This window comes from Anticarsia gemmatalis, chromosome 30 (assembly GCF_050436995.1).
Source record: "Anticarsia gemmatalis isolate Benzon Research Colony breed Stoneville strain chromosome 30, ilAntGemm2 primary, whole genome shotgun sequence".
In the NCBI taxonomy this organism is placed as follows: domain Eukaryota; kingdom Metazoa; phylum Arthropoda; class Insecta; order Lepidoptera; family Erebidae; genus Anticarsia; species Anticarsia gemmatalis.
Window position 1 is genome coordinate 2,830,372 of NC_134774.1, and position 14,814 is coordinate 2,845,185.

Sequence of the window (14,814 nt, forward strand, 5' to 3'; positions counted from 1 at the left end):
AGAGAGAATGTGTTGTAACATTTTTTGTTGCTACTCCGCTCCTATAGGTCGTAGCGTGATGATATATAGCCTATAGCCTTCCTCGATAAATGTACTATCTAACACTGAAAGTTTTCAAATCGGACCAGTAGTTCCTGAGATTAGCGCGTTCAAACAAACAAACAAACTCTTCAGATTTATAATATTAGTATAGATTTATTATAGTACAGGCTCTACTTAGTTTGAAATCAAATGACCGTGCGTGAGTTGCGCAATAATATTTATTTATCATTATTATCGTTTTCCTTTAATCTGATTATTATGTAGTTTGTAATAGACGTCCCAGAACGACATTCTCTTATTAAAAGGTCTGTTTTCCAAAGTAATTGGCTTGTCTATGTTCAAATATGGCCGCGCCTGGCCCTTGATCGGCTGCCAATTTACAGGAATCAACGGTGACGGCTCTGACGGCGTGGGATTACTGAAAAAGAGAAGAAAATTATAAGATTATTAATATTTTTGTATACACACATAACTTGGAAGTCAATGGTGAGTTGCCTCGGGTTCGAACCTGAAACCACTTGTGTGGGAGATGCCAACTTAAACCACTCGGCTATTATTGCTAGTAATTAAAAATAATGTTTTAAATCATGTGATCAACTATTGTGATCATTTTTTACCAAAAACTAGGTGGTTACTTATCAGCAACAACGAAAAACTAGGTGTGGTGGGTTCGAATCCCACTCAGGACAAATATTTGTGTGATGAGCACGAGTATTTGTTCTGAGCCTGGTTGATTTATCTAAATAAATATGTATTTAGAAGTATATAAGTATGTTATCAGCTATTTAGTTACAGTACAAGCTCTACTTGGTTTGGAATGCCAATGATATTTGTGTATCTATTTTTTTTTTATTAATAAAAACACAACTTTTTTTATTGGTAAAAGATAACTCCCGCACTTAAAATAATGTCGCGGGGTCTTTTAAAAACATACCTAAACTATTGCGCCACGGAGGCAGTCAAATAATATTGATAAAAATAAATACACACTCACCCGTATTTAACAAAATCCGTCCACATTTTCGTCATAGCATCTATAATGCTTTGATCGTCTTCATTAGGGTCTTCAGTGAAGGTGTCCAGTCCAAACAGGTAACCCAGGTCATCGCCATGTGTCGCCCCGGTAGACGTCAGATTGTGCCTAACACGATTCCTATTTCGTTCTCCTACATAAGAAAATACGTACCAAAAAACGTTCCTCGCTTTTTCTTCTATATATCTTACTATAGACCGCTCAGTTGAATGAACGAATACAAAATCAGAACCATAGTCTAAAATAGTCTCTCTTAAATCAAAATTTGGTGCCTCATCTCCGATATAAAAGTGTTTTATATCATTCACATCGTCTAAGCTATTAAAATCTCTGGCCAATTCTTCTTCAAATTTATAATTTTCGTAGTAAGATTTCAAAGAATCTGGATACAGGAATGAGACCTCTCTGAACGCGTGACCTATTAAAATATCAATGTTTTTAACTTTAGGTTTTAAATTTACGGGAAAATCTTTGATCATATCCCCGTCTATACAAGGTGTCGTACGTGGATGTCCATCGAAAACAGTAACTTGTAAGTCATAAGCCAATTTGATCACTAAATTGGGGTCAGCTTTGCTCAAAAAATTCAACGCGTCTTTCACTTCCACTGTTTCATAACCCAATTCCTTAGCTAAAACAATTGGTCCCGTATTATTAACTTCGGTAAGAACCCAAGGATTCAACGCACTACCACTTTGTAAAATAACTCTTTTGAATAAACCTTCATTTTCTAGTAATAAAACATCAATTGACATAGCTCCGGCCGACTGTCCCGCGCCCACGATGTTATCCACATCGCCGCCAAAACTTTCTATGTTATTCCTAACCCATTTAAGTGCTAATAACTGGTCTTTTAGCCCTTGGTTGTTGTAACCAGGTTCATCAACACATAAGAAACCGTATGGACCGAGTCTATAGTTGAATAATACTACAATAACATCGTGTGCAACTAAGTATTGTGGGCCTAAAGTTTGGCGGTTAGCATTGCCGCGAATGAAGGCTCCCCCGTGAATGAAAAATAGAACCGGGAGTTTGTTTTTCGTGCTCGCACTGTTTGGCACATAGATGTTTAAGTTAAGGCAATGAATATCGCCTATAGAGTTCCCGTTTTCGTACCGGGGGCAGTAGACTGGGTCTTTTGTTGCGTGGAAGGTAGTGTTGAAACCTGGGTGAAGGGTCGCGTCCTGAAAGAGAAATTGTTGTTGTAGAGTTTTCTTATGCCCGGTTTCTGAGGTACATTTAGCGGTAGTTTATCTATTCAATAGCGTTTAAATATTACTGTTTGAATAGGTGAAATGCCGCTAAATGTACCCCAGAAAACGGGAAAAGATCATTTATATTTCTCTTGAAATGTTTTTAGTTCTTTAAGGTTTGATAACATGCTTCGTGTGTAACAGTAGGCTACTTTTTAATAAAAAAACAACTCCCGCACTAAGAATTGCTCTTGTGTCACGGGTTTACAAACATACAAACAACGAACACAAACTACAGCCAGACACATTATAATTATTTGTGGTTGCAAATAATTATTCCGTATGGGCATCGAACCCACGACCACGCCACTAAAATGACGTCGGTAACCTTAATCACTGCGCCACGGACGCAGTCAACGCGAATGTTTAAAAGTTATAAAAGACTAGAGGCCGCCCGCAACTTTGTCCGGGTGGAAACCCTTCCCGTGTAACTAGATGTAAGATAAAAAGTAACCTATGTGTTATTCTGGGTATTCAGCTACCTAAATACCAAATTTCATCGTCATCGTTACACTAGTATTTGCGTGAAAGAGTAACAAACATACATACATTCTCACAAACTTTCGCATTTATAATATTAGTAGGATACTCACGCCAAAAGGATTGTTGTCATCGATAACTCCATAAGGAACTCCTAGAAACATGGCATAGTCTCCGTCATCAGCTTGGAGACCTTTAATCAGACCCTGAGGAGTCTCCACGAGGGGGTCCAGCCGCGGAGAAGACTCCAGCCCATGGACAAAAAGGAGTAAGACGAGTATCTTCATGATGAACTGGTTTTTAATCCTGAAAGAATGATTTCAGTTTAGAAATCGAAAGACACGTTTGATAAGGTCGTTCTGTGGATGGGCGACCATTGAAAAATTTAAGTTTTGCTTCTTGTAACGACATCTATCGAACAGTAACTGAATTAATAGAATAACAAGTTTATATATTGTATTCAAGTTTAATTTTCAGCTAAATCGACTGAGCCCTTGTCGGAAAATAGATTTAAAACAACTTGGTGATGAGGTACAAACGCGGTTGAACGGGATAAAAAATATCCTATGTCCGTTTTTCTGGTTCAAAACTACCTCTCCACCAATTTTCAGTGATATCGGTTCAGTCGTTTTTAAATAGTAAATTGTGTAGCTAATATGACATTTTTTAATCATAAAAAAGTAAATAAATAGAAGAGATTAAGTTAACACTATCTTTTTTAAATAAGTTTTATGAATTATTGATGACTCATCAATTATTCATAATACTCATTAATAATTCATATCTTTCTTACTTGGTTATACTGCCATCTAGTGATATAAACGGGTATTAAATGTAGTTCCTAGGTTATTATTCAAACTATCATGTTTATTTATATCAGCTTAAACGCTATTGAATAGATAAACTACCGCTAAATGTGCCTCAGAAACCGGGGGTAAGTATGTCTGTATACTTTTGTATATGAAGTCTATTAAAAGTTTGTGTTTAAGCCTGCATTATTACTTGCATCATACGAGATAAACACTTATATTTCAAGTCGCTCAAAGCGCAACGAAAGCATCTTGGATTAAAACTTATCTATGAATTATTAATGAGTCGTCAATAATCCATAAAACTCATCAATTATTCATAATATAAATAAGTTTTATGAATTATTGATGAGGTATTCTTAATTGGTGATACTGCCATCTAGTGATATATACGAGTATTAAACGTAGTTCCTGTACTCAGTTACAGATGGCGTTGATTGAAATGAACTAGCTAAAAATTATTTTTTTATATATTGAATTATTTGTAACTGACTGATTATAGGGCTTATTACTTTATTATTTTAAAAATAACTAAATAAGGAGAATTTAAGTTAACGCTATATTTGGTCCAATAGAAAGTCTAATCAATTATTCATGAAGCATGTAGTTCCTGTACTCTCTTATAGATGGCGTTGATTGAAATTAACTAGCTGATAATTATTTTTTAACATTGATTTATTTGTAATTAACTGATTATAGGTTTAATTATCTTTCATTAAACATACAACAAAATGTCTTTTGATCGATTTCTAAGCTGTTAGTATTGTAATTCTCACTTTGCATAGAGCTCTTGGCTTATATGTATATTGATTACGAGATACAAATAATATTATGTATTGTGAGTTTGCCTCGCATCGTATCGGCTAGTGAATCGAAAAAGCTTAGAATGTCTAATTCATTAATTTTCCGGTTTCTGAGGCACATTGAGTGGTAGTCTATCTATTCAATAGCGTCAAAACTCATACAAAAAAGGCTATTGAATAGATAAACTACCGCTAAATGTTCCTCAGAAACCGGGGGTAAGTACGTCTATATCCTTTTGTATATGAAGTCTATTAAAAGTTAGTATTTAAGCCTGCATTATTACTTGCATACGAGATAAACACTTATATTTCAAGTCGCTCAAAGCGCAACGAAAGCATCTTGGATTTAAACTTATCTATGAATTATTAATAAGTCATCAATAATTCATAAAACTCATCAATTATTCATGAATAAGTTTTATGAATTATTGGTGAGTCTTCCTTAATTGGTAATACCGCCATCTAGTGATATATATGGGCATTAATGTAGTTCCTGTACTCAGATACAGATGACGCTGATTGAAATGAACGAGTGTAAATAATTTTATAATATTGAATTAGTTGTAACTGACTGAGTATAGGGCCTATTACTTTATTATTTAAAAAATAATTAAATAAGGAGCGTTTAGGTAAACGCTATCTTTAGTCTAATAGAAAGTCTAATCAATTATTCATTACACATGTAGTTCCTGTACTCTCTTATAGATGGCGTTGATTGAAATTAACTGGATGAAAATTATTTTTTAATATTGATTTATTTGTAATTAACTGATTATAGGTTTAATTATATTTCATTAAACTTACAACAAAATGTATTTTAATCGATTTGTAAGTTGTTAGCACTGTAACTCTCACTTGCCTATTGCACCTGGCTTATAATATTGTTCTCGCTGAACAAATCGGAAAAGTCAAAGAATGATCTAAAGCAATAATCCCGGTTTCTGAGGTACATTTAGCGGTAGTTTATCTAATCAATAGCTTTTAAACTTATAAGTATAAAAAAACGCTATTGAATTGATAAACTACCGCTAAATGTACCTCAGAAACCGGGGGTAAGTCCGCTTGTATACTTTTGTAAATGAAGTAATTAAATAAAACGCCTTTAGGGTTCAAGACTGCATTAATACTTGGACACGAAATAGAGACCCTCATAAATATCTACTCATAATCATAAAAATATATGAAGTTATGAAAGGCTTATAAAGTGTTTTGTGTCTTTCACTCCTTAGCGAAATGAAAAAGAGAAAACATATTATAATAGTTCTTTAACTAAAATAGGTTTATAATGTGTTTATGAATAAGAGGGTAAGGCCTTAGACCAGGATATTATTTTGTTATTAAGTAGACAACTCCCGCACTAAGAATTGCTCATGTGTGAAGACTTTTACAAACATACAAACAACGGACACAGAGTACAACCAGATACGAAACAACTATTTGTGTATCGCACAAATAAATTGTTCCGTGCGGGAATCGAACACACGACCTTCCGACGTAATAGTTGCGGCGTGGCGAACTTAACCACTGCGTCATAAAGTCAAAAAAATCTCTGAAATATTATTTTTAGACTAACCTGCAATTTGAATCTGCGACCTCTGATCGTACCACAGAGAATTAACGCTAATATTAACACATGAATTAAATAAATATAAATTATTTTTAAGCCCAAATTTTGCCATTTACGTTTCAACAAGCGTGACTTGTATCACGGAGACGCTCAGCTCAAACACTGCACCTACATCTATGTAATGTACAAGTTAACACACTGAGCGTTTACCCACCGGTGAGCACTTAAAGTAGATAATTCTCTTGTTTACATCCATACTAATATTATAAATGCGAAAGTAACTCTGTCTGTCTGTCTGTCTGTCTGTCTGTCTGTCTGTCTGTCTGTCTGCTACTCAATCACGTCTAAACTACTGAACCAATTTGCATGAAATTTGGTATGGAGATATTTTGATACCCGAGAAAGGACATAGGCTACTTTTTACCCCGGGAAAATGACGCATTTCCCGGGAAAATTCAGAAAATTCAACGAAGTCGCGAAATATCAATATTACAATGACATTGAATTAACAAAATTACGTTGCCATGGCAACTGTTTTAATGGCGGATATGCCTTAGCGCGACTTCGTTATACTAAGAGATATAAATATTTTTGAGAATATTTTTCGTGAAAAAAAAGCATTTTTTATATCATCACGCTGCGACCAATAGGAGCAGAGTAGGTAACAGTAAAAAGTGTTACAAAAATATGGCGTAATATGTGACGCAAGCGAAGTTGCGCGGGTCAGCTAGTAGATTATATATTTACGTAATTTTATCGTATGGTTAGTGGTCAACCTAGTGTCAAAGTTTGTTTAAGACGAAAGGCCTTTGACGTGACTAAACGACTGTTATCTTAATTGACAACAATTGGGACGTTTTGAGTGTCCTCCGAAGCACGGAGACGCTCAGTTTAAATGCGGTCACCCATCTATGGAATGATTGCGCCAAAGGTTGCTTAACCCACAGATCGTTTACTGATCGGTGGCCACAAGTGATTATTATATCTTCACTAAGAGTATAAAGCAAAGTCGCTTCTGTCTCTATGTCTGTATGTCTGTATGTATGCTTACATCTTTAAAACTACACTACGGATTTTGATGCAGTTTTTTTTTATAGATAAAAGTGATTCTAAAGAAAGGTTTATATTGTGTAAAATAACTGTTTAAACCGAGTGAAGCCGGGCGGGCCACTATTCTTCTATATTAATAAAAATGAATCACTAAATTTAATCTACGCGCAAATCTTTTGAACAACTAAACTGAATTGGATAATTCTTTTAAATTATGTTTGTAATTGTCGACACAAGGTTTGTATGGGATCAAAATTCCCACGAGAATATAATCACCGGCATAAAATTGTACAAAACCCGGACGAAGTCGGGCCAGTTCGCTAGTTATGATAAAATACCTGACCCGCGCAACTTCGCTTGTGTCACATAAGAAAGAATGGGTCATAATTTTCCCCGTTTTTGTAACATTTTTCGTTGCTACTCCGCTCCTAATGGCCTTAGCGTGATGTTATACAGCCTTAAGCCTACCTCGATAAATGGGCTATCTAACGCTGAAAGAATTTTTCAATTCTGACCAGTCGTTTCTGAGATTAGCACGTTCAAACAAACTCTTCAGCTTTATAATATTAGTATAGATCTATACTAATATTATAAAGCTGAAGAGTTTGTTTGTTTGTTTGTTTGTTTGAACGCGCTAATCTCGGGAACTATTGGTCCGATTTGAAAAATTCTTTCAGTGTTAGATAGCCCATTTATTGAGGAAGGCTATAGGCTATATATCATCACGCTACGACCAATAGGAGCAGAGTACCAGTGAAAAATGTTACAAAAACGGGGAAAATTATGATTATCTTATGTGACGCAAGCGAAGTTGCGCGGGTCGGCTAGTTGTATATAAATCCTGCGGTCTTTGTTGTACTTGTAAAATAATATTAAATCCCCGAATCGCTAATGATATGAACAAAATGCGATATTCCACACAAAAATATTTTTTCAATTAGAACCAGTAGTTCAAACAAACAAACAACCAACTCTTCAGCTTTATAATATTAGTATAGATAATGAATGAAGCAAGGGAAGTTTGTAAGGATCGTACCAAGCGATGTTCTTTAGTCAATGCTTATGGGAAAAGGGCGTGATATTATGCATGTATGTATAAATGTATGTATGTATGTATGTATGTATGTATGTATGTATGTGATCATTACCTTTTCATATTGGGAGTGCACGTGCTCACTGTATCGAAGTTATAAATACATAAGTAATGTTATAAATAATAGCTTTTATATAAATAATTTTGTAGATAGCAGTGCGGACAAAATGTCGATAATGTCGTTATTTTATAGATAAGTATAATACATCTATACTAATATTATAAATATGAATGTCTGTCTGTCTGTTGGCCAATAGCCAGTTGTGCTCACCGGTCGGTAAACAATCTGTGGGTTAAGCAAATCTTGGCACAGTCATTCTTTTAATTATTTTAATTATTTTAATTATTTATATTAAAAGACAATTCCTGCACTAAGAACTGCTATTGGGATTTTAACAAACATACAAACAACGGACACAAAGTACAACCAGACATAAAAAAATATTTGTCGATCGCACTAATAATTGTCCCGTGTGGGGATCGAACCCACAAACTCCCGACGCAATGGTAACGGCGTGGTTACCTTAACCACTGTGCTAGGCAGGCAGTAAAAGATGGGTGACCGCATAGTGGTATTTGAACTGGGCATCTACGTGCTTCGGAGGGCACGTAAAAAGTCGGTCCCGGTTGTTGTCACTAAGATAACAGTCGCTAAGTCGCGTCAAAGGCCTTTCGGCTTGAACAACTTTGACACTAGGTTGACCACTAACCATGCCATAAAATAAACTAAAAGAAAAACATAAACTTAAAGATGTTTTAAAGTCTTTATGAACTTGTCTTCTATGAGAGAGAAACCTTAATCTCACTACACTTTACATTACTACAACAACTGTTTAAACAACTCTCACACATGACATTGCTCACGATGTGTTCCTTCATCGTTATAACAACGTGATATTTTGGTACGAATGCGTATGTACAATTAGTCACAAATTTTCGCTCCTAATTCAATAATTGTTATGTAAATTAGCTGTTTAAATAATAACCATATGTGTAGTATCGTGACAAACTTAGTAGAGAACCTTATGCCCGATTTGTCTAGAATATAATTAACAATTCTGTGTTTTACTACATAGTATAAACTATGTGTAACTAAATGTGCAACGGATTTTGATGCGGTTTTTTTTAGTAGATAGAATGATTCAAGAGGATGGTTTATGTGTAAAAGTCAAGCGAAGCGAAGCCGGGATGGGCCGCTAGTTACCAATATAAGGTAGTATGTGTATGAAACAGGTGACCGTCAGCTGCAGACTGCGGGTCACTGATGTTATACATTCTGTATGTTGTATACCTCCAGCCGAGAACCTTGCATACAAGACTCTCTAAATTGTTAGACTATAGTATAATACGCTATGGAAACAATGCAAATTGTATTTAAATGAGCGTTTTTGTAATTTAAAACGGTTTTTGAGTGTCTGAATATATAGCAACAAGTCGCTGTGTAGAAGACGAAACATAAATACAGTAGACGCTATACAAGGAGTGCGTGTGAGGGAACGGAAGCACGTCGTTGTTACGTCTCCCTCACACACACTCTGCGTATACGTCTACTGTATTTAAGCTATAGTTAGCCTGTTAAAACTATTTACTTATAACTAAATAAATTTCGGATAAACTATCCCAAAGGCTTTGGTTTATTTTCTGCGCTGGTTTATTGCTATTCAGACATCATCAGTCTTACCTTACTTCCAACTATGTTGTCGGCTTCCAGTCTCACCGGATGCAGCTGAATACCAGTATTTTACATGCAGCGAATGTTTATCTGACTTACACAACACAGTTACTAAGCTTATAACACAATGCCACTTTAAGACTTTCAAGCTTCTGACTACTGATAACGACTGTCAGAGATCTTTGAAAATAACAGCCGAGAATTTAACGTGCCTTCCGAAACATAGAGGAACTCTGTATTAACTGTCACCCATCTAATGACTAACTTCGACAAGTGTGTTTAACCTGAGAGATCGATTCGCGCTGTTGTTATTTAGTCACGAGCTCGTTTAATATTTTGACACGTGAAGTTAAATTGTGTTTCGTGACGGAAACTCACTAACGATGTACCTATATCGGTGTAATGGGAGGAGTAAATAACTCTGATATTAGCCAAATTGAACTTTTACCATTTTCGTGATCCCCAAAATATGCTGCAACTTTTGGTCTAACAATCTATATCTTAACTTAATGTAAAAATATGGCCTTTTTTGTAGAAATGGGTAATTTGGTTTTTGATCACCGATCATTTAATTTTCATCTAATATTATAAAGCTAAAGAGGTTGTTTGTTCGAACGTGCTAACCACAGAAACCTCTGGTCCAATTTGAAAAAATCTTTCAGTGTTAGATAGCCCATTTATCGAGGAAGGCTATAACATTATTATCAGCTAGTTTTAATTTTTTTTTCCACACACAATTAATAAAAGTTTGCAAAACAAAAATTAATCTTTATCAATCGTGTTGGTTTCATATGAAAAAATAATCGAAACTAGTTCAAATTCCCACGTTCAATGTTACCCAAATGATTCAAAGTTACCCAAGTTGACTGTACCGAATTCGCGAATTTCTCGAAACTTCAAACATTGAGTTATTTCGTTCTCCCATTGTACCGACAATATTATGTGTTAAAAGTAGTTACTAATCGTTTACTTATTCATATATGCTTACTTAAACAATGACTAGCTGACCCGCGCAACTTCGCTTGCGTCTAATAAGAGAGAATGGGTGAAATTTTTCCCCGTTTTTGTAACATTTTTTACTGGTGTTCTGCTCCTTTTGGTCGTAGCGTGATGATATATAGCCTATGTCCTTTGTCGGGTATCAAAATATCTCCATACCAAATGTCAGGCAAATTGGTTCAGTAGTTTAGGCGTGATTGAGTAGCAGACAGACAGAGTTACTTTCGCATTTATAATATTAGTATGGATTACAATATCACTATGCTACTAGTGCTACTAATATTATAAATGCAAAAGTTTGTGAGTATGTATCGATGTTTGTTGCTCTTTCAAACATCTTTTGTTTTTCTTTTTTTTTTAACTGCACGTTTGGCGCAGTGGTTAAAGCGGTCACCTCGCCGCAATAACCAAAACGCCGCGTGTGGTGGGTTCGAATTCCACCCGGGACAAATTTTTGTGTGATGATCACGAGTATTTATTCTGAGCCTGGATGTTAATGTATCTATATAAGTATGTATTTAGAAGTATATAAGTATGTTTATCAGTTATTTGGTTCGACAAGCTCTGCTTAGTTTGCAAACAAATGACCGTGTGTGAGTTGTCCAATGATTTCTTTTTTCATGCAAATACTTCTGAAGCACGCTGCGTGATTCTATACAGTCGGTTCTGTCGAGTATCGAAAGTTTGACATTTAAAATGTACTGTAAAACTATTTAGTACGATGATGTTAGAGGCGGCGCTGATCAGATTTTCATACATTTTTTTTAATGACTAGCCGGTTGTTTGCAGTTGTTAGTAGGAGAGAATTGAGTTACTTATCCGATTACAATGAAATTTGTTATGTAGGTAGCTGAAAACCCAGAATAACACATAGGCTTTTATCCCAGAGTACCCGAGGGATCAGGATTTACACGGGGATAGCGAGAATATTATATCATTTCATTAGCCGCCTTTACAAACACACATGCTGCAAGTTATTTCGTGTAACAAAATATCTATGTTATTTCAGTGAAATCATTTTAGTGACAGACATAGTTAAATTGAAATTTAATATATTACTAGCTGACCCGCGCAACTTCGCTTGCGTCACATAAGAGAGAATGAGTCAAAATTTCCCCGTTTTTGTAACATTTTTCACTGGTACTCTGCTCCTATTGGTCGTAGCGTGATGATATATAGCCTATAGCCTTCCTCGATAAATGGGCTATCTAACACTGAAATAATTTTTCTGATCGGACCAATAGTTCCCGAGATTAGCGCGTTCAAACAAACAAACAATCAAACAAACTCTTTAGCTTTATAATATTAATATTAATTAATATTAATATAGTATAGATTTCATTCAGATCAGTTTAGTGACAGACAGACATTCACATTTTTATTACTTAGAAGGGTTTCAAATATACAATGGTTTTCGCTATTTTATATACAAACAATGAGTTGACAAAATTATTTATAAATAAACTATTGAACAATCACGTGTTTTTGTTAGAATAACAGTCGTTAAGTAATTTGCGTAAAATCGACCTTAAAGTAGCGTGAAATTATTTTTTTGTGTGTATTTTCAAGAGGCCCCAACCCGCACTTGGTCAGCGTGGTGGACTCAAGGCCTAACCCCTCCCTCATTACGGGAGGAGACCCTTGCCCAGCAGTGGGACATTAATGGGTTAAATTTATTTTATTTATTTATTTTCAGGAGGTACCTAAAGCTTGTTACAGCGTGGAACTCGTGGCTTAGTTATTATCAACCGCACGGATCGATCTCTGATGTTAAGGCTTCCAGTCTCACCGGATGCAGCTGGATACCAGTGTTTTACATGGAGCGACTGCCTATCTGACCTCCACAACACAATTACCTGAGTTATAACACGATACCCTTCCGTAAGACTGGTTGTAAGACTTTCAAGCTGTGAAAGATCTTCGAAAATGACAGCCGGGGCCCACAATTTAACCTGCCTTCCAAAACACGGAGGAACTCGATGTGTGTAAGATGGTCACCAATTCACAGATCAACCTCGGCAAGCGTTGCTTAACCTCAGAGATCGATCCGCGCGTTACGTCAATGTTATCACAAATTCCTATCGACAATAACTATCTATATTATTCATCTAAGTACTACAAGCAGATATCGGATCTTCAAATAATTCGGTAATGCATTATACGTGAGATATGTTCGCTAATTACTTATTAGATACAAATAAATGATTATATTGTTTGCCTCCAGATGTGCGGCATATCATATCATATGTATTTTTAAACACCTGCCACAAAAATAATGACATCTCAGTTACAAAAAACCTTTATGAATTGTACACTGAAACTTTCTTAAATCACCCTGTCTTATCATCAGTCTAGTCTTTCTTCCAACTATGTTGGAGTCGGCTTCCAGTCTCACCGGATGCAGCTGAATATTAGTATTTTACATGGAGCGACTGTCTATCGGACCTACACAACACAGTTACCTGACTTATAACACGATTCTTAGTAAGACTGGTTGTCAGACTTTCAAGCCTTGACTACTTGTAACGACTGTCAATCTGTAAAAATGACAGCCGGTACCCACAGTTTAACGTGCCTTCCGAAACACGGAGGAACTCGATATGTATAAGATGGTCACCTATCCACAGACCAACTTGGGCTAGCATAGTTTAAAACCTGAGAAATCAATCTGTGCGGTTGTTACTAAGCCATAACTCTGTCTATAGATAAAAATAGCATCGAAATACTCAAATTTTGAAAAGCCTTATGGGGTAAATGTTGACGCGAAGTATCCAATTGGAGGTACCGCGTCCTTGCCACTTTATGGTGACTGTTGAAGGAACACCGTCAGGTTTTTAGTCGGTCTGGCCAAGTTAGCCGGAACGCCTAGACGGCGGGAGAGCCCGACAGACCCTCGCTTCCTCCCTGGAGCGGGACATGCAGTAATGCATTTTCCTGAAGCAAAATAAAGCGTAATAATGCAGAAAATCAGGCCTTAATCATTTACGGAACGCAGGAAATCGCTTTACATATTATTGTTAGGACACATCGCACGTGCTATAATACATTGAGATAACTCAATATCCTATTGTCTTATCATCTGTACCGATTACGAGAGAACGATGAAAATAAGATTATTGTGTTATTGATGTATTACTAAAGAAACCATACGTTTAACTTTCAGGGAGATTGTTCTATTTATTTAACTGACCCGCGCAACTTCGCTTGCGTCACATAAGAGAGAATGGGTCATATTTTTCCTCGTTTTGGTAACATTTTTCACTGGTACTCTGCTCCTATTGGTCGTAGCGTGATGCTGTATAGCCTATAAGCTTCCTCAATAAATAGGCTATGCAACAGTAAAATATTTTTTCAGATATACTAATATGATGAAATTGTAGAGTTTGTTTTGTTTGGTTGAACGTGCTAACTCAGCAACTACTAGTGCGAATTGAAAAAATATTTTAACATTTTGCAAAACTAAAATAAACTTTTATCCATTGCGTTGGTTTCATATGAAAAATAATCGAAACTAGTTCATATTCCCACTGTCACTGTTACCCAAATGATTCAAATTTACCCAAGTTGACCTTAGTGACTTAAATAAAAGATGGCCACATTACTACCCCTTGCGTACTTTACAATCTATACAAAACACAACAATCATCTTACGTAATATTTTCAATAGATTACTTTGAAGATCTTTGAAGTGTTTGATAACACTATCAGCACATCTGTAAAGCAATGATAAGCCTTACCTCCCATGCAAGTCACCGAGAGATCAACAATAATGACTGTTTTAAATGATAATATAAATTTTGTTGCGCTCACCGGTCGGTAAACGATCTGTGGGTTAAGCAATTTTTAGAGCGGTTATCTATACTAATATTATAAAGCTGAAAAGTATGTTTGAACGCGCTAATTTCAGGAACTACTGGTTTTTAAAAATTCTTTCAATGTTAGATAGCGGGGAATAATAAAAACGGGAAAAATAATGACCCATTCTCTCTTATGTGACGCAAACGAAGTTGCGC

General features: G+C 35.8%; 1 protein-coding gene across 3 annotated transcripts; it reads right to left on the minus strand.

Moving 5' to 3' along the window:
- Positions 1–44: 44 nt before the first annotated feature.
- On the minus strand, positions 45–10,117 carry LOC142985473 (bile salt-activated lipase-like). Of its 3 annotated transcripts, none has more exons than XM_076133672.1 (4): positions 9,812–10,117; positions 2,922–3,114; positions 1,037–2,259; positions 45–460 (listed from the first exon to the last, which is right to left on the minus strand). In XM_076133672.1, the coding sequence occupies exons 2-4, from the start codon at positions 3,093–3,095 to the stop codon at positions 274–276; spliced, it is 1,584 nt and encodes a 527-aa protein (XP_075989787.1). In that variant the 5' UTR covers positions 3,096–3,114; positions 9,812–10,117; the 3' UTR covers positions 45–273. The 3 variants fall into 3 exon arrangements, with proteins under 3 accessions (XP_075989787.1, XP_075989785.1, XP_075989786.1); XM_076133670.1 differs by lacking the exon at positions 9,812–10,117 and adding an exon at positions 8,186–8,218; XM_076133671.1 differs by lacking the exon at positions 9,812–10,117 and adding an exon at positions 5,994–6,170.
- Positions 10,118–14,814: the final 4,697 nt, after the last annotated feature.

Excerpts from the sequence above, each read along its gene's own strand:
- LOC142985473 (XM_076133670.1), bottom strand. Across the intron at positions 2,260-2,921 it reads ATGACAACAATCCTTTTGGC|GACGCGACCCTTCACCCAGG; the intron begins GTGAGTATCCTA and ends TTTCTCTTTCAG. Across the intron at positions 461-1,036 it reads ACGGATTTTGTTAAATACGG|TAATCCCACGCCGTCAGAGC; the intron begins GTGAGTGTGTAT and ends TCTCTTTTTCAG.